At 39.0% G+C, this 26,002-nt stretch overlaps 1 protein-coding gene across 2 annotated transcripts; it reads right to left on the reverse strand.

Moving 5' to 3' along the window:
- Nucleotides 1-2,642: 2,642 nt before the first annotated feature.
- On the reverse strand, nt 2,643-26,001 carry CIRSR (corepressor of RBPJ and splicing regulator). Of its 2 annotated transcripts, XM_072874555.1 has the most exons (10): nt 25,827-26,001; nt 24,868-24,962; nt 24,261-24,334; nt 23,039-23,052; nt 22,887-22,942; nt 22,476-22,524; nt 22,153-22,270; nt 8,102-8,208; nt 6,542-6,627; nt 2,643-4,202 (listed from the first exon to the last, which is right to left on the reverse strand). In XM_072874555.1, exons 1-10 carry the CDS (start codon nt 25,896-25,898, stop codon nt 3,476-3,478), a joined length of 1,398 nt encoding a protein of 465 aa, XP_072730656.1. In that variant the 5' UTR covers nt 25,899-26,001; the 3' UTR covers nt 2,643-3,475. The 2 variants fall into 2 exon arrangements, with proteins under 2 accessions (XP_072730656.1, XP_072730657.1); XM_072874556.1 differs by lacking the exon at nt 23,039-23,052 and having other exon boundaries at nt 25,827-25,872.
- Between the last annotated feature and the right edge of the window lies 1 nt (nt 26,002).

A 26,002-nucleotide genomic window follows, 5' to 3' on the forward strand; every position in this document is an offset into this window, starting at 1 on the left:
GGCGGGTGCGCGGCGGGGTGGCCGGCTCGCCTCTGCGGCTCCTCCGGGGCCGTCACCTGACGGGGCGGGTGGGCCCTTAGCACATAATGCCGGCACCCCGCCGGGGGTGGGTCACCGCTCCCCGCCCACCGCGCGGCTCTGTGGGCCGGCCCCGCACCTGCGGCCGTCCGGGGGGCCGGGCGCGGCTCCCGGCGGGCACCCGCCAGCGGGCACCGGGCGAGGGACCGCCGCCGCCTGCGCGCCGCTGTTTTAACACAAACCCGCGGCAGTGCCTATTTCCGAGATGTGCTAATTGCTACTTGGATGGCAGGGCGCGAAGTCCTTGTCCGTTTCCTAGTACAAAGTAGGTTGCTAGAAAATTTGAAATTGCCTTTCAGCCTAAAGCTGCCTTACCTGAATGTCATAATTACAGTAATTATGTACATCCAAATTACATGCTAATTAAATTAGAATCAAATCGTTCTAAATCGAAATCAAATGAGGCAGCGAGAATTAATCAATGACAACATAAATAGAGAGCTTCCTTCAGGGATATTTATTGTAACGATCCAAGCAGGAAGCTGATCTGGAAGTCACCTGTTTATTTACTTTCGGAACAGTAATAATTCACGGTTCAGCATTAATTTTAAACGCCCAGTTCCGCGGGGCGGCAGAGCAGAAGGGCGGCCCGGCAACCCCCTCGCCCGAGGACGGAGGCTTTCCGCCGCCCACCTCCAGGCGAAGCCCTGGCCGCCCCAAGGGCCGCTCGACGGAGCCGGGGAGGGCGGGAGCCCGCCCTGCCCCGCCACCGCCCTCAGCGCGGGGCCCAGCCCCTGCTCCGGCCCGCCGGGGCCGGGCGGCAGGACAGCGGCCGTTAGAGCCGCCCGTCAGAGCCGCCGGCCCACGGGGCGCCGCCGGCCCGCCCTCGGCTCTAACTTCTCCCGCCCCGGCCCCGGGGAGCCCCAGCTCCCGGGCCCGGCGGAGGGCTGCGCCGCCGGGCCCCGTCCCTGCCCGCCAGGCTGAGGGAGCCACCTCACGGCGCCGCGGTCCCCGGCCGCGCAGCCCTGCGTGCGGCAGAGGGTTAACCCTACTCCGCGTCTTTTACGAAGGAAAAAAAAAAAAAAGAGAGGGACGCTCTTACCGTCATCTGCGAACCGACAGCACCTCCTACAGGGCCCCGCCGCGCTCTGCCGAGCAGCCGCGCTGAGGGCCCGGGGCGGGTGCCCCGCCGGCCAGGGGGCGGGGCGGGGCCGGGGCTCGCGGAGCCGCCCCGGGCGGCGGCGCTGCGGGGGAGGCGGCGCCGTGAGGGCTCTCGGCGGGGTCCCGCGGCTTGTGCGGGGAACGCCGCGGAGACGTCGGCCCGGCGACCCTCGCCCGTCTCCTCCTCATCGGGGTTTGAACCCACCGCCGTTTCCCGGCGCAACGCCGTCCGGCCCAAGGGTGGTGAAGGAGGCCCCTGCCTTCCACAGCCGCCTTGTCCGACGCTAAGGGCGGCTCCTCGTACCGGTGAGGTGGAACAAACTGGCCTGAGGAAAGTACTGGGAGCAGTGAGCCTCTGCCTCCAAAGCTGCACCGACCTTCCCCAAGGCTGTCAGGGCTGCACTGAAAGCAGGAAAGGTGTCGCAAGGCAGAGTGTTTTGTTTCAAAGCTCTCCAACAGGTAGTCTTTGAGACAGATACATCCAAAACATCATTATTCTTCTGGTTTAATTTTCATTCACTGTGGCCATCTGTCACAATAAACCCATGCCATGTGCCAGTCTTTTCCTATGCGAAAAGGCAAGATGTACATAGCATACAGTTTAACTACATGCAAACAAATAAAATGCAGAGCCCACAAAAATGCCTAGAGCTGCCCTTCCTTCTTCAGGTAGAAGTCAGTTGCATTGCAGTTGGCAAGACACTGGTGGGCAGATTCCCGTGCCACACACACAACGATCAGACTGACCTGTAAGCAAGAGATCCTTCTTTGGAGTAGAGGCACCTTCCAGTACTTGGTTTTTCCTTGTATCTTTCATGCTGCACTTAACATGAAAATGCTCTACCAGAATAAGCCTTTTCCCCTATCACATTACTCTGTCTGTCCTCTCTTACACAGAGGGATAATAAATTCTTCACAAGAGGTTTTGTTTAGGTTGTGCGTACGGGTGTTTTGGCAGTCTCCTCCTGTTCTTTCTAAATCAGAGCTTCCACATGCACGTTAATACAGGGCCTGACTCTACGGAATTGTGCACGTCCTTTAACTCCCAGCTATTTCAGCAAGAACGCCGGGAGCAACCTGATGCAATCGCATTTAAAAGAAGGTGACATCCCTTAATGGCTCACCTTTTCAAACTCATTCACACGCGCTTAAAAGGTAAGCCAGGTCACTTCCACCATATATTATACTCCGTGTGATACTGAAAAACTTCTGAGTGGCTGTTTTAAGAAGAAGTGGACTGGTAATACAAGAAAGTCCCATTTGTGCTGTGAGTGAGGAGAAGAAAGTTGCTTGCCAGAATACCGAGTACGGTGACGACTTTTCACCTGTCCACTTCCATCTGCCACCCTGAAATGGCAGAGAAGCATTTCCTTTGCAATAAAAACCTTGTGAAGTGTTGCCTTGTGCATTTGTACTGATTCAGAACTCTGGAGAAGAAGGCAATTCTTACTGTTTTTAAAGAATAAGATATTTTATTATTGAAGTTCATCTTCATAACAATGTGTGCAGAAAATGACCGACAATCATTAAAAAAAAGGTGTTTCATGAAAACAAAAGGATGACTATTTACATTAACTTTCTACCACAAACAATGAAAATACCTGAAACAGTTGAGGCAGTAAGTATTCTTTTCATGTCTTGAGAGATTATTGAACAATAACTTGACATTGTACTGACACATAACAACAGGGGTTCAAGATGGTTAGATAGCCCTGACCAAGTTGTACACTGCAGGAGGTCAAAAAATGTTGGCTACACACTTATGTGAACTATGTCTTTCTGTTGTTTTAACTCATGAAATTGATCTCTTACAGGGAATTTTAGGAAACATGGTTCAGTATCACCCCCTTCCCCCAATACAATGTTTTGATATCTGAAGCAGTGATTTTATCCAGAACTATCTCAAACGTTTGTTATCATTTAACATATCCCAGGACTCTTCCCAAATTACTCTCTGCTTCCCCTCACAGTTGTATCTAAACAGAAATCATCATGGAGAAAACCAAGACTGTCACATACTGCTCTGAAATATTTTAAAACCCTAAAATCAGGTCTATGAATTACTGCATGTATACAAGAGGTATTTGCCAACAAGTATATTTATACAGGAAGAAAAATACCATAACATTTATACCTAATTTACAAATATTCCAACATTATAGAAATGATGCTATTGGCTTTATGTAGGAAATGCTAGTTACAGAGGTTGGAAAATGAACAGCAATACATAATTGAGCCCTTGTTAAAGGTATTCATCAAAAAATGGAGACATTCTTGTTTGTACCTGTCCCCTACACTATCTGGTTTTTTTCCTCTCTCTGCTTCTGCTTCTACTGCGTCTGCTCCTTTCTCTGTGTTCCACTTTACTGAACTTGTCCCCATAGGTGTCTCTACATTTTTTCTTTTCTCTCTGCACATCTGTGCTGGGGCTTCTGGTTTCATTTTTCCTGTGCCACTCTTCACCAGGGCTTTGACTTGGACTTTTTCGTATTTGCCTTTGCCTGGAACTGCTGTGACTTGTGCAACGGCTTCTCCCGCTCCCCTCATCCATGCTTTGGCTTCTACTATCCCTCTCCTTTCTTTCACTCTCTCTCTTGTTGGTGCTATGGTATCTGCTTTTGGACTTTCTTTCCCCCTCACAGGAGCTCCATTTGTTGTTCTCCGCAGAAGTATCTTGCTTTAAAAGTCTGTACTTCTCCCTATCTTTGTCCTTGTTACCGTGACTACTGGAGAGATCTTCATAAAGTTTTTCCTTCCTCGTCTTTGCCTTTCCTTCTGAATCGCTGCTGCTGCTAGCCTCTGAAAACTTGTCTTTTCTTCTTTTCTTAGAATACATCTTCTTTTGTGCTGCTTTATCTCTGCTGTCAGTCTCGCTATCACTGCTGCTTACTGAAGTCTCGCTGGAGGATGAGGAAGAGGATCTCATCTTATGTTTCTTGTGTTTACTTTTGCTTTTTTTCTTTTGCTGCTTTTTCTTCTTTCTGTCTTTCTTTTTCTTTTTCTTCTCCAGACGATCCAACTTCCTTTTATTTTCAAAATAGAGGAGTAGCGCAATCAGACATGTTAAGATATTCTAAATTACAAATTCATTGTCTTTTAAAGTTCGCTACTTCTGATGACCTAACACAGTAAATACACTATTTTCCATAAAAACATGTTGAATTCCTCTCCTCTTTCATCAAAGCATTATTTTTAAACTTCTAACCTGATGTTAACTATAGTAAGAATCCTCCTGTAATCCACAGCTGCTCCCTCAAAACAGGAGGAATATGATTTTTTAATTCTTTAATTTAAAAAAAGGTAAGAAAGATATGTAAATTTTGGCCTTGTAACTAGGAATAAATACATTCAGTAGTGTTTTTTTTTCCTTGTCAGCCTGCTCTGGAGACTTTGGAAAATCATTGCTGCTTTTGTTTGTGCATTTTCATATGACATTTTGAAAATGAAAAAACGCCATTAGCACTCGCTTTCTATTAATGATGGAAACTGAGACTCTAAAGCCTATGTCTCTGAGTTCTCCAGGCAAGTAATACTGATCTTTTCAATAACCTCTTCTGTCACAACTAGAAATTTACTTTTTCTAGCTATACGTACAATATACCATCATGCTCACATATTCACTGATATTTCACTGCTTTCACCTGGTTTTTATTTTGCTTTCTGTGTTTATTCTTCTCAAAAAATTGGTGACTGAACAGTGAAATTACTTTGAGTGTATTAAAAAATATCCCTTCAGACTAGTAAAATCTAAAGGACCCAAATATTTACTGAACTTCCAACTTTCAAAATATAAAGTATTATAATCTCATTGTGTTGGGTTAGCAGAAGTTCAAACAAAATACTGTTTTAAATTACTCAAACTACATACACATTTCTTACTTAAAAGGAACATAAAATATGCCAGCTATTTTCAGAGAATGATTTATTATATATGCAAATATCATAGGTACCTACCTACTCATGTACCTGCTTAGCCATTCACCTTTCTCCCCTCCTCCCACTCCCCATATACAGAACATCTTTTAACCTAAAAGGCCATTTTAACTAGTGATACCTGTATGGAATCTACCAGGCAGTAGTTAGTATTTTTCATTTTAAACATTTTCAGGTAATTTCAAGATAATGTTCCAAATTAACAGAAAAAAAAAAAAAAGTAACTCACCTGACATACGAAATCAGTAGGACAGAAGCAAAGAACGAAAACCTAATCAACTTTTTATTAGAACTACAAAACCACGGGGAGCTCCCTCTTCTGGCTTGGCTGCATGTGCTGGTTTTGGCTGGGACAGAGTTAATTTTGTTCACAGCAGCTAGTACGGGCTACGTTTTGGATTTGTGCTGAAAACAGTGTTGAATGCAGAGATGTTTTAGTTACTGCTGAGCAGTGCTTACACAGAGTCGAGGCCTTTTCTGCTTCTCACCCCACCCCACCAGCAAGGAGGCTGGGGGTGCACAAGAAGTTGGGAGGGGACCCAGCTGGGACAGCTGACCCCACCTGACCAAAGGGCTATTCCATACCATATGACATCATGCTCAGCATTTAAAGCTGGGGGAAGAAGAAGGAAGGGGAGGACGTTTGGAGTGATGGCGTTTGTCTTCCCAAGTAACCGTTACACGTGATGGAGCCCTGCTTTCCTGGAGATGGCTGAACACCTGCCTGCCCATGGGAAGTAGCGCATGAATTCCTTGGTTTCTTTGCTTGTGTGCGTGGCTTTTGCTTTACCTATTAAACTGTCTTTATCTCAACCCACAAGGTTTCTCACTTTTACTCTTCCAATTCTCTCCCCCATCCCACCGGGGGGGAGTGAGCAAGCAGCTGCGTGGTGCTTAGCTGCCGGCTGGGGTTAAACCACGACACTGCAGCAGCAAACTATAACCCCTGATCTGAGAGCAGTGTGGAGCTCAGCTAACTTTGGCCCTGGGGTGCAACGTCAGGTTCAGTTTAGCCGCACAGGAGAAGATGATAAACTGTGCCAAGTTGTAAACCAGTAAACAAGAACACAGAATTTTTAATCCTGGAAGAAGATACTGTAAACAATGGAGTGGAAAATAATATTTTAAAATAGCAACTGACAGCATCTTCAGTAAGCCAATTATTATTATTTCATTATCCCAGTTAAATTGGAAATGAGCCCCAACACAAAGGTATCACAACTAGATTAGAACAGCCAGATTAAAACAAAACAACCGGATTAAAGAAAACATGCTGCATCATGCCATTTGTGGTTAACTGTATGTTAAACTAAGCTGATTTATTCTGTACTGATGGTGCTAAATTCTTCAATGGCATGGAAGAGTTACAGGGACAATGATAGAGTCAGAACTACTGGTGATACAGATCCCCTCCAAGTACCACACTTACCTTAGAAGTTTCTGTTTTTGTTTGGTTGACAGTGATTTTAAAAACTCAACTTCTGGATCATCATCTCCTTCACTTGCAACAAATTCCTAAGAAAATGTGGTAAGACACTAAATTCTAATATAAAAATAACCTCTTAATTCAGATTTCTGTATTAAAAGTGATGCCTCTACATACCTTATTTTTGCACAGGCATAAATATATTTGTATTACTAAGTCAGCTTAAGACTCTTTGGAAGGAGCAGCATACTCGCTACAAAGTGAAAAAAACCTCCACATTCTGTCTCGAAGCTGAGTAGGTGTTATAATGTGGGTGTTATACAACAGGAGTTATTAGTAACATATGAAAAAAAATCACTGCTAGGGAAAGAAGCATTTCTGAAATAGTTAATAAAAATGAGCCAATTTCAGAGCCCACATGATTCCCCACAATAAGTCACTCCATTGTTATCATGCTTGGATGAATAGGTAAGATGCTAGTCCTGCTTGAACCCCAAGTAATTTAAGCAAATTACTTTTCTGTCTCGGTTTAGTCATTAGGAAAATGGGTATTAACACATCTACCTTACTGTTATTAGTCTTCAAATGTTCATAAAGTGTTCTAGCACAGTGTTCTAGCAATGCAAAATATTGTAAACATATAATCTACATACAGTAATGCGATCAGCAAAGTATAGCTACTTTGAAGACCCTGAATTCTTCAAATTATGTGCATCTGGTACACTACAGTTCTCTACCATGATGTTCTTAATTTTAGCCAGACTCAGGAGGGGAAAGAAGAAATAAAGATTAAAAAGCTCTTCCAAAAAAACCCCACCATGCCTAACATAAAACAAACATACTGATATTACTGTGATTCATTTAACAGTGCCCATATGCTACATTTTTCTGGAGTACATAGGTTTTTTAAATGCAAAGGTACATCCATCTGTGGAGACACAATGAATTGTTGATTTACTCAAGGTTTCAAGACCAGCTGAGGGCTGTCGTCACCTCTTTACTAGTGGTTTGACTATCCTGCCGTATGAACAAAGGTTATTTCATGGTGGCTCACTCAAGGAGTATATGAATTTTTCACTTTACATTTTTATTAAAGCACCTCAATTAGAAATGTACTCTGCAGTTTATGTAAAGACAATTAAACATTTTTCACTCCCAGAAATAATAAATGTAACAATAGACAATCAAGTAAAAAAAATCTTCAGATATAGCATTCCTGGCAGTAATTATTTGTGCATATTTCCTCAAACTGCATCCAAAGACTAGCAAATCAGATGTATGTGGCAAACCCCCTAACCATCCCCTTTATGAAAAATTCAATTTCTAGTCACCCAGAGAAGGTATTTAATTTATTCTATGTGGTTTTAAAAGAAGTAATTTATGATTCACCATTCTGACTAAAAAAAAAAGCTGGAAAACAGTAAGTTTTTGGACATTTTTCTACTGGTGTAGCTATTCAGCTTTCCTACAGATATGCATATTTGAAAACATTAAGTAGCAATTCACAAACAATCACATTTAGATTTATAGAAATTTTCAGCTTACTGGTAAAAAGATCATTACCTGTGATGGATCATTTGCGGTCAAGTTTCTCCCCAGTACATTTTGTTTCAGTGCAAACCCACTGTTTCTCATCTCCGCTATTAGCTCCGAGGGGTGCATTGATGGCCCTGTTCACAAAAATCACAGTTTGAATGTATCATTTATATCTCTCTACCTTTTTTGGACTCCCCAGTAGGAATTCAGTTGAAGCTTTGTTAAGTAAAATCACAGCTAAATCAACTCAATAATCTTCTGCTGAGCAAATAATCAGATATGATTTTCTAAAACAGCAGTCTGGAGATTCAGAATAGAAAATAATTGCATTTTTCTTTAAGTACAAGGGGATTCTCTTATGTAACTTTGTCATGTTGAAAACAATATATTTAGGCAAGTCTAATATTTTATTATAGTAAAAAAGCACAGGGAACCTAAAGAAAGTAAATTAAATAAGACTTTACTTTTAGGTGCCTCCACTCCCCTAAAACAATGGGAAAATGCACTTCTAATATCTCACTAATAAGGCATTTTTTACAATGACACAAATTTTTGAACTTACATGTAGAAAGTAACCATTATTAGAGACTCACTATACATACGGAAAATAAATAAATACATGAAAAAATTATCTATGTCCTTACTTATTCTAGGCACTCCCAAATATGCTGGGTCTCTAGGCTGTTATCTCCTCAGAGATTTCTGTTTTATCAGCTTAAAAAATACACTATATGTTGCATTAGAGTAGGTGTTTGGGCTTAGGCACATGTTATATTTCTTTGCAAACATCTAACAAGGAGCAAAATATGGGATGTATTTTGCATCGTTCAGAGTTGACTGCATAATTTATAAACCCTGTAACTCACTCTTTTGCTTTAATTGAATACTTGTGGTCATCAAAACCTCATGTACTTGTCTGATTAGGTACTTTTTCTTCACCCTAAACATACACTCTTCTGTTAGGTCACTTTCAGTAAACGTCCTTACCAGTTCGTTTACTAACCTTCCTATCAATGAATTAGCACTACTGTATAAGGTAAATCTAAATTAGAAGGAATGAAAAATAGACCATGGAGGAAACGATTACTATTACTTCAGTAAACTAACTGTAAATGATAAGATTAACTAGTCTTATGAAACATACTGATCCTGCTTTGTAGTTTTAAGAGTTTCTTAGTTGTGGAGATGGACAAAACTCATACATTTTGAACACGGAAAGGTATGGAAAGTAAAGGGAGATTTTTATTACGGAAAATATATGGAAAGTAAAATAGCACTTCCTCAGAAAAAGTCAACTTCAACTTTTTCTTGGTTTTCCTGTATAATACACTGCTTACAGAAACAAACAGGCCTATGTGTAAAGCAGGAAGGAAGAACATAAAACTTTGAAAATGGTTTAAGGAGCCCTTGCATTACTGACTTTCTTTTCACAAGTTCCTTATTTTGCCAAGCAAAATAATTTTCTAATGAGATACCTTTTAGTCTTTCCTTGAGTTTACATTTTTATTAAGTAGGGAGTTATTCCCTCCCCTATATTTTACCAAAGTGTTTTTTCTTTTTACGTATTACAGTGTAATTGTAAGCTCACCGATAGTTAATTACTGTATATGGGCTCCAGTGTCTACATTTTTGCTTATTTCAAATTTAAAACCTTGCTCTGCTTGCCCAAATCTACTCTGGCTGGAACAGAAACTGGCATTAGACATAAACCTAACCACAGAATTTGGTACCCGCTGATGTCCTGATTTGAAAAGGCCACATAAACCAGCCATACAATTCAGTCACATACTAAACCAAGACCAAGCCCTGTATGAGGAAGCGGAACAGAGACAAAGCGTAGAGTCATGAAAGAAGATTTCACCGTACCAAAAAAACCAAAACGTGACCAGACTGAAGCCTGGAATCCTTGTTATTCAAAGGCACTAAGAACCACTGCCTAACAAAATAACCTAACTTATTTGCCAGCTATTCCCCCTTCAGCGTCTCAGCATTGTACACATTTTGATGTGTATTGGATACCTAATTATTCTCATTAGTGTGATTAGATAAATAGAGGAATACAACTTGTCCAAGTCTATACAGGATTTGCAAAAGAACTAAGACAGAAGCCCTAACTTTGTGGTTCCATACGAGGACTATGGGCAGAATTGAGACGAGAGAGGCATGAAGGCATATCAGCCTTCAAAAATACAGTTCAAAATTATTTTCTAGAAACAAACCTTTCAGGCACTCTTTGTACATAACACTGGAAAGAGGTAAGCAAAATCATTTCCTCTTTTACATAAAAAGCTTATAATGAATGCACAATACTATTGCTTTTTGTGCATTTGTGCCCAATGGACATCAGTTGTGCTGTAATGCACAGATCAATACAAGCGAAGAAGAGGCCTGTCAGAGGGGCTGCTCAAGCTGGGATCCAACACAACAACATGCAAACTTTTGAGTTAGCTTCCATATGCTTTTTAGAGGGGAAATCAGCATTCAGTTTAAAAAATAAAAACTCAGGCAAGCTTAGAAGGAAAGCAAGCCAGGCTAAAAATAAATTTCTATGACTTCTGTTTCCTTGTTTATTAATGACATCAAGGAGACATTCATAGCTCCACCTACAATATTTTAGTTGCAACATGGTATTACCATGACAAGGAGGGTTAACAAATCACTGTTATTCCTGTCTTGTGGATGTGTACAAGTTACATCAAATGCACCTACAGAACCTTGAGAATGGTTTATGAAATAAATTATTCTTGTTTTGGTCTCCCTTTAACTGTGGTGAAGGAAACTGTAATTTAGGTTCAGCCTAGCTTGTGAGGAGATGCAAGAATCTCCATGAAGCTTTATTACGTACATTATTTTTACTGTAATTAAAGGTTTTCTACAACACTAGGAAATGAGATTCAGAAAATAAACCAACCCCATAAATGAAAGTAGAGTCAAAACACAGTCCTACTTCACAACCCTTCTGCGTGCAGACCCCAGCCAGGCACAACACAAGCACGCTGTCCACTATGGTCGATTACGGAGGACTCTCTTTGCAGTTTAAAAAACACAAACATTTTTGAGAGGACGACACAGGCGAACCTGCTCACGCTTTTTTTCTGAACAGCTGATGCCACTGAACTGCTGCTGCCCAATGACAGCAAGACTACATTGCTACATTTGTTCAGGTAGCAATGCTAGACCACAGGGGGGAGAAAACAGTATCTGATCGGGGAAGTCTAAAGAGATTGTTTTCTATCTGGTTACAAGTCCAGGCTGAGAAGTTCAATTAAGGCATTATATTTGACAATGGCTGCACAGCTTAATAGCAAACCTCTATTACTGTCTACTTTCTGCCACACAACAATAAGAATCAAGAGAATTTTTATCCTCATAATTAAACTTGTTTTATTGGAATCAAAGGAATCAAATGCTTGGTGACCTTCTTTTCCCATCCATGCCTCAACAGACTGCTTTTGATTTATACTTTAATGATTTTGATAAGCAGAGCTGATTTTCTTTGAAATATCAGTGATAGTTTGAGGTCTTCCAGGATTTCTGGGCACAGCTGTGTTATGTGACAGCATTGAGGCTTGTAACACACTTCTTTTTGGGCTGCTTCTTCACAGAGTCTTCAAAGATGTAGATGCCTAAATGTGAGAGCAAACAATCGCATTCCCATTTCCACACTATAAAATTAAGTAGGGGATTCCTCCTGGTTAATACAAACGAGGGAGATAAAAACTGTCAAAGAAACCTCCAACACTGAACGTCACTTAACAGAGGTTTGAAAAACACAACTTCTCAGAAGTGTCCTTGGCTTCCTTGTTTAGGAGCTAAAGCGGAAATCTTGGAGCCACCAGTACACTGGCTGGTAGAGGGCCTCTTCCTTTGCTTGGTGTGAATTGATTGTGGAGTCCTGCTTGATGGAGACGCGACTATGCCCAGCCTGAGCAAACCTGGTTTGCCTGGTAAGCCAAAGAGGTAAATCTTTTCAGCCTGTCTTTCGCTTATGACTATGCTTAGGTCATCACCCTCCAAGATTTTCAGACAGAGCAGTACTAAGTATACCCGATAGCCATGTATCTTCATCTGTTTAAGTTCCAATTAAGTCATAAACTGTAAAACAGACAGTAAGGTTGAGCTGAGAGGCTCTCAGTTGGCTAAAATCTTGGGCACTGATGTTAGCTAAGTATTCTTGAACAGTACCCATCAACTTGCAAAAAATCACTCCTGCATCAGGCATAGAAAAATACTTTGTGTACTATGAAAACTGATGTCCTCATATATGCATTCCTTATGGACTTGTGAGACAGTCTGTGAAGAAGCTACCTGCATGATCTCATGCAGGTGAAAACATCTAGAGATGACACTATGCCATGAGTTGACAGAACGTTAGATATAGGAATCCTGTAAAAATAGCTGATTGCTACAACTTCTGACAACCAGTCTCTCAGCATTCTTCCACCAGCAAACTAAAAATAAGTTCAAAGTTACAATGTTTCATCATCTGTTTCTTATTCTTTCTGAAACAAGTCAAATACAGTACCTTGCTATTTTTGAATATGACTGTCAAGCTTATTTTCTGAAATTTACATTTTGATAGGGAAAAAAAAGAAAAGAAAAGAACCTTTAAAACTTTTCCAGATGACACTTGTTTAAAACTAAAACATTCATCTGCTTTAAAATTAATTCATAGTCTTGGAAAAGCTTTTTACCATATAGTGGAATTAATTGCATGCTGATATACTTATGCATTAAGACAACTGACAACTTGTTAAGTTTTCTACAGCTACAGGTACTTAAAATTATATTAAGGGCTTGCACAAAAGAGGCTCCATAGTTAAAGACCCACCAAAGGATTTTTAAAATATTTTTTCATGGCCTTTACAATTCTCAGGAAATAGTGTTGTTAAGCAAATAGGCTACAGTTTCTTCCTTCCCACAGAAGTTCTTGCTGCATAAGTTCTGTTATCTTCTGTTTAAGATACTATTTAAGGAAAAAATCCACATAGCTCAGTTGACTCAAAGAGTTGGGGCACAAAATCTGGAAACTCAAACCATTCAATTAAGTGTGAAAAGAACGATTTTAGCCTTCACAAAGTACAACCTCAGTGCAACCTTAGCTTGACAGCTGTTGGTGCATCTTTATAATATTTGTACAATTAAATAAACAGAAGAACTGTAAACAGATTTTTTTCTGAAGCCTATATGAGCATCAATTATACTGGATTGCAGAAGGATATCATACTAGGATTTCTACAACATGTTGTAAATTTGCTTTTTTATAACAAAGAACACTCCAATTTTTTATCACACTTAACTGAGATCAATTTATCAGAATCAGTTCTGCTTCTATTAAACAACCAGGGGGGAAATATAAGTCTGGATTTCAATTACTTAAATACCTCGCTTACAGCAAGCTCTCCCACCCTGCATTACTACCCCCACTCCCATCTCAGAAACAAGAGAAACCTATAGCTGCAATTAATTTTCGATTCTGTCTGTACTTCTCTTGAAGCTACAAATGCAGAGTGTATCTAATGCTCTGCTGTTGCCAGAATGTTTCCTCTAAGAGGCATGGGCACAGGACTCCTCTTAGGAGGACAATGCTAGCTGTAATGCACCACCTAGCAGGCCTCCATTAAAATGTCTAAAGCACATTTTTCAAATTATCCAATATTAGAGAACAATATGCTAAAACCTCTTTTCATAATGACTGTGGTCAAATACCACTTTTTCTGGAACAGTTTCAGTGGCAGTAAGGACAGACCATAATGTTATGATTGCCAGTATCACCAAAAATAGCAGTTTTACTTCTATCTACTCATGATGCATAGTCTTGACAGTATCTGCTCAATTTATTGATAAAAGCTTTCACTGTTATCACCAGTGCAGGTGAGCAAACTGAATTATTCTTTGCACTCAATTACATTTTAAATGGATTTTTATTGTGGAATACATATGGAAAGCAATGAGATAAGAAGCAGTAATAGTATAACCACTATTCCGACCTGTGGCAGGGGAAATTACAGTAACCAGTTGTATTTAGATAGTGGCTGTAGTTATATATTGTTATGAAACAAAATTAACTACTCAATATAAAAGTTACTGGAAAAGGCAGTAGATTCTTCATGGTGTCATTTTAATTACAACTTTCTTACCTTTATTTTAACTAATGCTGCTCATTTTGTGTATCATCAAAACAGAATATTTAAAATAGGGCTTTTCTAGAGCTTCCGCTTCCTGAGAATGTGTTCTGGTGTGGGACATCTTTTAGTTTACAGATGTGATGATTTTCATCTAAAAATATCACCATCATCATACCATCAGACTTCTCCTGACTTGGTAATAGAGAGATAATTTACATGAACGTAAATGTAAACAAAGCACACTGGCATATCTGCTATCAATTCGTCAGTATTCCCGTCACACACAGTATACTCCACTCTACCATGTTTAAAAATTAATTTATGAATCAAGGACAAGATACTTTCAAGACTTATCCTTTATTACTACATAATTTTTGTTACCAAAGTAGGCCTAAATCATGTTGCCTTCGTTCTTTCTTATATGCATCTTGGACAACATGAGGCCATAACTCTTCCAAATTGAAATCTGATTTTCTATGTAAAAGTGATACTAAAGCTATGCTCTGCTGTTGAAAAATAAATAAATAAATACTCCAGGGAGCATGCAAACAGCTCTTCCACATTAACTAGGTTTTAGAAAACCATTCTGCCAGTGGGTTTTAGTTTAGCACACAATCACATGAAGGATGAATATACTCTGAATTCAGAACGCTGCCTTTTCTGGGCAGTAGCAAAGGCATAACATATGATACAAGGCTTTTTAGGTTTTGCTTTAAAAGAGAAACTAACTTTAAAATTAACATAGACAGTTTTGTCAACACATCCATATACTTTTTTTTGTGCTCTCCACAGAGTTTCATATGTTTTTGTTTTCATATGGCTTAAAAGGAAATTGAACAAAAATGGAAAAAAATTACAGACTGAGCCTAATCACACTGTATCGTCTGTGAACTTTTATCGTGGTTGTGACAGAGATAAAAGTAGACACTTATTTATCTAAAGGACAAAGAGCTATTGTCAAGATTATACGTGATCATGATCTCGGTCATGAAGACCATAGCAAATTTATGCTGCCTCCACTAATTCAGAATTGATCATTTTTTACCAATAATTTTTTCATCTATTTCAGAGATGACTGCATTCAGACCATATTTACACTTCAAAGCAACTGCTGCAGTTGGCATTGAGAGAAATCAATGAATAAAAAAACTCTGGCTTTTAATTAGCTCTTCTTCAGAGGGTCTGCAGTTTAACTGAATTTAACTTCAGCACAGAATTTCAGTATAATTTGCCATGCTTTTGTCATAAGATATTTCAGAGAATTCTGAGTTTCCTTTTTACTTTTTTTGAGTAGTAAAAACCATTTAACATTATCAAACTGCTACAGGAATCCATATTTATTGCTTAAATGCCAAGCACAAGACTTCTAATCGAAATCTGTATTTTATGCATTCACACCAAATACAGAGGCTTCTGAAACATAAATGGAGGATTATTCTAAGATGTGACAGTTCTTAAACTATGTGAAGATTTAGTTAAGGTTCCTACTGTTCACAATCAAAGGTCTCAGCTGCAGATCATAAAGGAAGGTTTCATACACTGTATGTTTCTACAGATGACCATTTATACAAATATTCACAGTTAACATATTCAAATAGCTTTTCTTTGTTATTATAGATTCAAGAGAACACTTAAATCAATTCCTGCCTTCCTGATATAATGCAGATTTTTATCTGTTGGGAAACAAAAAAGTACCATATTTGTCATGGAAAAAATGCAGTGAGATATAGACATAACATAACATAGACATAGATTTCCTTTTTTGCTGTCTCCATGTAACTGACAATTTCAAGATTACTATAGAAAGGAGTTTCACCCAAAAGCAAAAGATCAGTTGAACACACTAAGTGATAGAGTGATGTAAACCAAAACCACAACCACAATTAGTTTATGGGCACTCAGGCGATGAAAAGAGAGGGCACAAACTCTAGGAGCTGATAACAAATCTTTAGAAGGCTGCATTTGCATAGACATACCTAGAATTTCTGTGTTGTCAAAGACCAGAAGACACTAGATACATATGGTAAAAATGTAATGGAGCAACATGTATGATTTGCCTGAATTTTCCACAACACACTAATCACTTTACAGTACTCTCTTCTCAGTAATTTCACTGGACAGATCACATATGGAGCCAGTCAACTGTAAAACATTCAAAGTTGTCCATAGCAGAGAAGGATGCCCAGCACTCTCCAGGCTTAGGTTTCATAGGCCAAGAGCGTAAGAACTTTTTTTAATCTTAGCATCCCACTTCTTCTAACTAAACCATTCATAAAATTACCTCTCCATTTGAGACACCAGCCTTATTTCTTAAGATAGTAATACCTTTCTTCATAAGATAGTAATAGATTCTTAGCAGGTAATTTGTTCTAAAAACATATGATAAAAGTTGTAAGCATTTAAGCTTTCATAGCTTTTTAGCAATCCCCTCCCCAACCCTCATGGAATAAGATAGATTGCTTGGAGGAAAGAAGAAGAGGAGGAAAAAAGGAAAAAAAAAGAAAAAAAAAAAAAAGAGGTCTTTAGTTCATCCTGACTTTACCTGACCACGAAAGTTGCAGGCAGTTTTGAAGTGAAATAACAGTATTACTTCAAAACATTTTGCACAGGAAACTTACCAGTCTCTGTTCTAGGAAAGTCAAAGGCTTTTCAGGCTTCACAAAAAAAGCACTGAAAAGCACAAAAATCAACAGATGCTGCTGGTTAATGATAACAAAGGATTGTAAAAACAGGCAAACTTTTAGATGCTAGTGACCTGGAGTTTTTTTCCTGTATATATTACGTATTTTATACATGCATATATACACAGTGGCACATAAAGTCAGAACCACAACTGATATTTTCATCTTGTCTGAACTTTGAAAGTTAGGATTTTATCAGTTAAAAACCCCTGTAAATCAGTTTAGCCCAAAGAAGCATTTTGATTGCCTAATTTATCTTTGTAAAGGAGAAGTAAATCTTATAAGTTGGTCTCTGTAAGCCTCACAGCTGGAACATTCTAACACTACTTTGCAGTTTCCAGTGATCAAAGTAAGTTACTTTATATCTAAAACTAAGAATTTCATAATGGAAATAATGCAACACCAGGGGGTGCAGTTATCATGAAATAATTACACTCCTGGGAGATTACAGATAAGGCTGTACCCCAGGGGTGTGATTATCCCATGATAACCACATCCACTGAAATTGCCTTATTGCAAAAATAATCTCTATTCACTGGCGAGATATTATTCAATAGGTGCTTTTTTAATGGTAAGATTATTATTTTTTTTGGTATGAATTACCAGCTAGAGTAGTAAAGTGGTCCCAGAAGCAAAATAACCAAGCCACCAAGCATAAGTTAAGGTACCAACTGTAATTATTTTTGTTTGCTGGAGCGCTGCCATGTATGTCAGATCTTGAAAGACAGCAGCCTTTTCCCACAGAACACAGTTCTATGCCATGGACATGCTTTCACCCTGCAGTGGTTCCACCGGAGTAAACTGAAGTCCATGACTGGTCTTTGCATACAAGATATTCAACACTGAATCCAAAACAGCAATTGCCAATCAGTTTATGTACAAAGAGGAAGATTACAATGCAGTCTTCACGTAAGATTTAAAGACAAGTATTCTTCTGCTGAAATAAGAGAATCAGAGCTTATAGAATTTATGGGAAAGAAAAAGTCTATATTGGTGGTTATTTTATGATGTGAAAAAAAAAAAATGTATGTAGGCAATCAATAACTCTGCCCCGCCAATGAGGAGGCTGGGGGTGCACAAGAAGCTGGGAGGGGGCACAGCTGGGACAGCTGACCCCAACTGACCAAAGGGATATTCCATACCATATGATGTCATGCTCAGCAATAAAAGCGGGGGTGGCGTGGGCGTTTGTCTTCCCAAGTAACCCTTATGCGTGATGGAGCCCTGCTTTCCTGGAGATGGCTGAACACCTGCCTGCCCATGGGAAGTAGTGTATGAATTCCTTGTTTTGCTTTGCTTGTGTGTGCGGCTTTTGCTTTACCTATTAAACTGTCTTTATCTCAACCCTCGAGTTTTTGTCACTTTCACCCTTCCAATTCTCTCCCCCATCCTGCTGTGGGGGAGTGAACAAGTGCTGTGTGGTGCTGAGTTGCCTACCTGGACTAAACCACCTTGTTTCCTTTCCAGGTTAATTAACTGTTCAGTAATGTTCCTGAGAGCAGTTACCCTTCTACATTAGAGATTTTTAAAGACTTCAAAGTTATTATGATGTAATTCAGTCATGAGTCTAATTAGTATATAATAAACTTCTCCTGTGGTTCCTAAACTTGTATGTATGAGATGTTTCAGTCCTTCTTTACAGCAGAGCATCTGAAGTTTCTACCATTACTGTTCTGTGGACAGAAACACATTTGGGTAAATGCATGAAGACAGCAGTGAAGAAAACAAAGTCATCTATTTTCCCTGTGTGTTAAGTGTGCTTCTCTAAAGCAAAAGAACAAGCTTCAGAACAAGGCCTGTTAAAAGTCTCCTAACAGGGAAGCCAGACCATTTCTTAAAAGCTACTTCTGCAGAAGTTAGCGATGCCAATGTCCTTACAATATCAGATTCAGAACCATGAGGCCAAGGGTTCCCAAGCGCTGATTGCTTAGAGATTCATTACCAGCCAGGATGCTTTGCAGTACACAGACTAGCGTCTTCCAACACTGTGCTGATGCATGGTGTGCTCTAACAAGGAAGAGTATTTTCAAAGTTTGAAGAATCCTAACCTAAATTTAGGTAGTGTAAATACCATGCACTGACTAGAAAAAAATTATTCAGTTCCATTTGCAAGAAAAGGATGCGAGATCATCTTTTATTAATGAAAAGACTATAAATCAGAGGAAAGACAGTGCTACCAAGTAAATCACTTCAAAGCAATAGAGCTCTTTTCAAAGACTTTATAAAAAAGTTCCGAAGATTTGCTCTTTTTAAAAATAAAAAAGTTCCAATGATTTATAGCCTAGATTTGGTCCTTTTAATACAATTAATCTCATAAACTAATTGGAGTCCTGGTATATTGACTATTGTACTAAAATTTTATTCTGGTTTCACCTTTATTTCTTATTATATCTGTATTTCTCAGATGTACCCTTTCATTTATGAAACAATATTTATATTTCAATTTCCTGACACACAAGCTAGGAACAAACTTTCAAAGATTACTTTCTACATATGGAATTACTTCCTGACATTTAGAAGTATTATTTGCTCTAATAATTTAGCCCAACATTTTTCAACTCTTTCTTGAGAGCTAGTTGCAAACATGTTTTTTACACATTTATCTATTAAAAAACCCAGTCAAATAAATTAAATACACATTCCAGACTTGCTGAATACTATAAGCAATCACTCCCTATCCTTGAAATCCCTATTCATTGTTCCCTTCAGAGGCACATATTTTCTATACATTCTAGAAACGAACAGACAGCTTCTGAAAATTGTTCCTTGGAGTTCAGACCTTAGAAGCCAAATGGTTTTGTACTTTTTTTTTTGGTGCTGACAATCACAATAAATGAAAACTGTGGACTATTTACATGGTTTTTTACCAGTTTTCTAAGCATGAGGAGACACTTATTTGTGACACATGGCGGGAAGGGTGTGGGGTGGGTGGGAAGCAATTCAAGGGCTTTTGGGTTTTTTTTTTTTAAACCTAATCATCAGTTCATGAAACACAGAAAGGTTTCATAAAAAGCTGATACCATAAAAAGTTGCTGTCCCTTACAAAGCAGTATTTTCTGCAGTTCTAGACAATCTAAGTGTCTGGTGTCAGGGTTTAGTTAAAACAAATCAGGTGGGGGTTTTTTTGTTTGTTTTTTTAATGTGTGATGTAAGCTTTAACACGCCATGTGGATGGATTATGAGTCTTAAGAGAATCAGTGAATTCAGTAACTTGTGTTCTCACTTAACTGTAGTGCTTCATTTACATACATAGAATTTCTAGAAGTCAAAGGAATGTAATTTAGCTTCTTATTAAATCAGATGAAGTTTTAGAAAAAGTTGATGAAAGGATTGTATTCCTGAGGTTAGAAAAAGCAGACAACCTTTTATCTGATGATCTAATTAACGATATTACCACTTCCTATAAGCCTCGTGTCTGCTATTAAATCAAGAACTTTAAATTGTTTTAAACTTTACCTACAGTGTTTTTACATATAGTTTCCCTGAAAGAAAGAAAGAGAAAGCAGCAGTATCATTACAGCTGACTATTCAAATCCAAGAACAGTGTCTTACAAATTATATATACAAACCCTAATCTGTTGCCCACCCCTACATTCTGAAATCCTTCCTCAGCCTATGAAAAAGTCTATGCTCAGCATAGCACACTGTCTTCTAAGTTCCAGAGTTGAAAATGAGAGGGCATTGGCGCAGTCTGAGAATATCTAAGTAGTTCTACAGCACTTTCCTTCATGCAAAATTCACCGTATGTGCTAAATCCCTCTCTTTCGGCTTAGAAAGGTGGTTTGGAAAGCTACCCAGAGAACATCTCTGCCTAGGAAACACCCACAGTAGTCAAACATTGCCTACACCTAGATAGTTAGTTAAGTTAGGTTTGAAACAAGCAGTTAGCCTTATATTGACACTGCAAAGTGTCCGTATTACACTGTTATGAATAATGAGGAGTCCACTTGCAAGTTTGTGCAAGCATGTACAAATACTTTCCGCTTTCCCAGCCAAACACTCCTAAAATTTACCCACATCATTTGAACTGGGCGGGGGCGAGATCTGCAGCACAAAAGCATATCTGACATGCAGGAGCTGCACAATATAATTCCACCACCGCCGAACGCTCCAAGCACAATTTCTTCCAAGGTAAGAATGAGGCAAGAAAATTATTTAATGTTATAACCTACTGAATATAAAGGCTGAGAATGTCAATTACAGGATGGCTAATACAATGGTATAATCATCAGACAATGCCTAAAAGCAGAGGAGTGTAAGAGGCACTATTTCCTTTAACTTAAGTCTTCCAGGCCTCATCTGAAAGCAATGACATATCTAGGTGATCTAATTCTGAAAAGCAAGATTGTTGGTAGGCTAAATATGTGATAAAACCAAGAGCTACTACATAAAATAGATAACCTGAGGAAAGACAGAAGAAAACCAGATGTTATCAAGTGTGCTATTGTAATGGTATCCCTCCAAAATTGAATACAGAACATGGCACATGATCTTAAAGTGCAGTACAGCAAGTCTGAAGACTCACCCATGTTACCAGGTGTTTCTTTAACGTGCCACAATTTGAGAATCTTAAAAGTGTTACAAACTTGGGTCAACTTAGAGAAAACAAAGTATTGTAGGCAAAAAATTATCCAATTTGAATGTTTATATCCACTTCTTTAAACCTCATCTAACACTAAATGCTGTGTGACTTCAAGTAACAGGAAAGCTAATAGAGGAAAAAAATTGTAGTTCAGGAAGCAACAAGAAGCCAGCTGAAAGGAAACCAGGCATTTGGAAATCTAGGTTTCAATTGCTTGTCCACTTATAGAAGCACAATTACATATATAAAAAACCCAAATATCTCCTTTTTTCCAAGTGGTTAACAAAGATATACTGATATATTCCAGCTTTTCCAAGCAGTTTGCCTGAATCTGAACTGGGACAGTCTTTGACAATCCATTACATTAATTTTTTTTTGGTGACACAAATACTGTCATTCTGATATAAACAAACAATCTCATTGCAGCTTCTGAATTTTTGCCACAGATAGAATCAAAACAACAGTCATTATGGAATCTTTTTTAAATGTGTTGCTAATTAGAAAATTAGGTCCCTGTCATCTGAAATAATTAACTTGAAATTGTGGATCCTACATTTGGAATAAAGCAGCATTTTCCCAATTTCATCAACTCTTTGAAATACGATAAACTTAAACCTTCTAAAATTGAACGTGATGAGTTCCCCCAAAATTTCTAACCAGCAACTTTAAAAGACATTCACCGCCTACCTGAACCGTCACTGGAGACGGAACTCGCATTAATTCCGGAAAGGCCAAATAAGGGACATTCTCGATCAGTGTTTACATGACCCCACTTGTGGCACTTAATACACCTCACGTTCCGCACCTAAAAGGAAAAAAAAATTACATAATTTAGTTAACAATATAGCTTAACATTTACAGAAATGTCGATGTTATTAGGCGTGAGAGAAGCTTTTAAACTCACTGAGAAACAGATGATAAAATTAAGAGAGTCCATGTGAATGTTCTGCAGTTAGATAGTATTTGAAATATACCCAAGACATCCACAGAGTGAAATTTATGTAACTTGCCTGGATACCAAATGGCTGATCTCTGATATTCATATCATCCTTAGCATATCTGTTACACAAACACAAAAGAAAACAAATACTCAATTAACTATTTTTTTTTAAAACCAGCATATACAAAACTACCTTTTATTGTTAAGTGTGTATCCATTTCAGAGATATACTTCCGATAAACATTAGTTTTAATGTGTTTTCAAATACAGATGTAAAATTCAAACAAAACCTAAGCTGATCAAGGAAATAGTTCCAAGTTTACAGGTTTTATTAATTAACTGCCAGGACAGGACAGGATTACCCAAGTAACCTGCTCAAAAATAAAACAGGGGGGGGAAAAAAAAAAGGAAAAAAAAGAAAAGGATATGAAAAGTAAATAAGAAGAAAAAAAATTATTTGGCTAAAATCTAGACATCTTACTTTTCTCGAGGGGCGACTTTTTGCCATTCAAATTTGTATTCAGTCTCTCCTTCTTGCTATAAAATAGAAAACATAGTAAGTTTGAAATTTTTCTTCTTAATACATTTTAAGTACATAGGAAGAAAAAGTAAAGAAATGATGTAATGAAATACCTCTTTAGTTTCCTCTTTGAATTTTCAGAAATCATGGAAGGAAAAGAAATTCTACATTAATTATACATGTAAAATGCAGCTGGTGTTTAAGCTGGAGACAAAACGTTTTATGGTTTATACTAACACAATAGTGCAAATACTCAGAAAGTAACTTTATTTAAATAGAGCACACTTATAAATAATCAGCATCTAGTATATGGTTACAAATCCTGTGAAACCAGAATCACCTTTTAAAACTATACTGATTTGATATACAAATACAAAAAACTTTACATGTTTTTTGCAAAAGTAGCAACAATACTTAATTTTAAAATCTTAAAAAAAAAAATTTTTTTAGCAAAAATCACTAGTTTACAATTGCATTTGCTCTAAGCTTAAGGATTACTTTAAGAGCTTTTAAAGCTAAATAATTGCAAAATTTGCTCTACAAGAATGAGCCCATCCAAGCATTTCCAAGGGTTTTAATGCAAATGGGAAAGATGCATTTTAAAAGGGAACATGTTTTCTTTTAAAGGGAATATGTTTTCTTAGTTCTGCACTTACATTCAGATTTTGCTAAAACTACATGACTGATATGAGCATCCACCAGGTACTTAGTAACTTCCATTTATCAATCTACTAAATACAGTCATAGTCAGACCCATCAGAGTTGGGTCAGCCAGTACGTTTGACTACAGATTCTCAGTATTTATTATTTGTAAAACTTCCACTAATTAACTTCTTGCTTTGGGATTTCCTGTGCTTGACATGCATCAAGCTGAATTACGGGCAGAACTTTTAAGCAAAAGCGACCTTGCTACTTCTAAAAAGGAGAGTAGGCCAAAATACAGGTTTGTGTTGTCTGAGTCTTTGCCTTGGTAAGGTCTAGTCCTCATCACCCAATGGTTTTATAATTGGCTAAAGAAACACCTCTGGTCAAGGACAGAATTTCTGCTGTTGCCAGGAAAGATATTTTATCTGCTTTTCCCTTCACATTGAACTGTTCCTTAAAAAAAACAACCCTCAACCATTCTCAGTTTGAAAGAAATTAAAATATTGAGATATCAAAATTATTACATACTATATATCCCTGCATATGCGCACAGGAAGAACTAAAAATCATACCTTCTAGCATCACCTCACTATGAACACATTATTTTAAAATAAAAGACACTATATTTATTTCTTCAGAGGGCTTTTAGCTTTGCAGTACTGTCTGCTCATGATCAGGAAACCAGAATACCTTTCTTTGCTCCAGGTGGGGCCTCATACATGAAGTTAAGACCATTCTTCACACGCTCATCACCCATGAGCAATCTAAATAAAAAGGACAGAGTTTGGCGTTTTACACACGAAACATTCACTTTGGTATTACTTATTTAAAAAAAAAAAAAGAAGAAAAGAATAAATGTGCAGCAGAAAATTGTGATAACAACTGGCATTTTTTTCATTTGTTAATTTGAGTACCAGGAGTTAAATATCAAAAAACCTGAGACACCAGTCAATACTTGTGTGCTCCACTGTGTACCAAAACCCACACATTTCAGTCACAACTGAAACATAACTCTGTGTCCACATTTCTGTGACCCAAATATGTTGCTATAGAAGGTTACCTGCTGTTCTGTGCAACATAACATATTTTGAAATTAATTACATGACACACACAAGCCATTTGAAAGAAATTATTGTGACCTCTGCCTAATCAGACGTCAATTTATGAGTCACTATCCTCTCCTACTGCTGTGGTCAGTGGGAGACAGTATTTCAAATAACTCACAATGAGATGTCCTTTGCTGCCATGAAAACAAGAGACAGCAAGAAAAAGTATGTGATCTTATGCCAATTCTCACCTATTATCATAGGATTCCTGTTCTTTAAGATACTGTTGCATTAATTCTTCTTGTTTCTTCTTATCATACGATATTTTCTGTTCCGCCATCCATACCTAGTTAAAACAAGCAAGTTTCTACTTTAAACAAATACAAAACCTACCACAAAATGCATTAATATATAAATACTCAACTGGCTTAGTCTATTGAAAATATTTAATAGGGGAAAATTACCATTCTAATCACATCACATAAAATATTTTCATCCAGCATTTCAACAAACAAACTTCACAGGAAACAGCATTTTTGATAGGCTACAACTCCAAATAACATTTAAGAACTGAAAAGACATAGGAAAGTTTAGTAATGCAAAGTAGGCTCAGCAAACACCCTGGGTGCGCCACTGTCTTCCCCGTTGCGAGACTTCCTCACCTAAGTCTCACCAGACCCCAAATCCCGGGTTCTCTCGGGAGCTCCTGGGATGGTACAGTTCTAGGAAAGAAAGACCTGGAAGCAGGTCAAGGCAGGTGTGAAATACTGGGAAAACACGGGCACACCGTGACAGACGGGCATCTTACTGGATGGCATATAGTATCAAATAGACACTATTTATCCAGAGAACCAGGTGTAGAAAAGCTGGAGCCAGGAAAAGGCGATAGTTATACATACCAGTGAGCAAGTAAACCTGAAGCTTCAAGTATTTAACTTTTTTCTCTGCCTCTTCCAACCCCCTTGCCACAACGCTGGTCCCACCACAGGAAGGCCGACATGCCCTACTCATGCCGCTGCGGTGCCGGGAGCCCGTCACCCGCCCGGGACGCCGCCCGGCCCCATCCCAGCTCCCCCGGTGCGCGGCGGACGCGGCCTGACTGACTGACTGACCGGCCGGCCGGCCGAGGGGTCGCGGCGCCTCACCCCAGACCAGCCGCCCGGCAAGGGCCGCAACGGCTCCCGCCGCCCCCCGCCCCGGCCCCCCTCACCTTTTTGATGTTGGACTTGGAGGCGGGGTGAAAATCCTTCTTGCACATGAAGTTGGCGAACGACTTCCCCATGGCGGCGGCGGGGAGGGAGCCACCGGCTCCCGGCACGGGCCCTCAGCCGGCTGCCTCCGCCGGGCCTTCCGGGTCGGCGGGCGGGCCTTCCTGCGAGCTGCGGC

The sequence above is a fragment of the Ciconia boyciana genome, chromosome 10, assembly GCF_034638445.1.
Source record: "Ciconia boyciana chromosome 10, ASM3463844v1, whole genome shotgun sequence".
NCBI lineage: Eukaryota > Metazoa > Chordata > Aves > Ciconiiformes > Ciconiidae > Ciconia > Ciconia boyciana.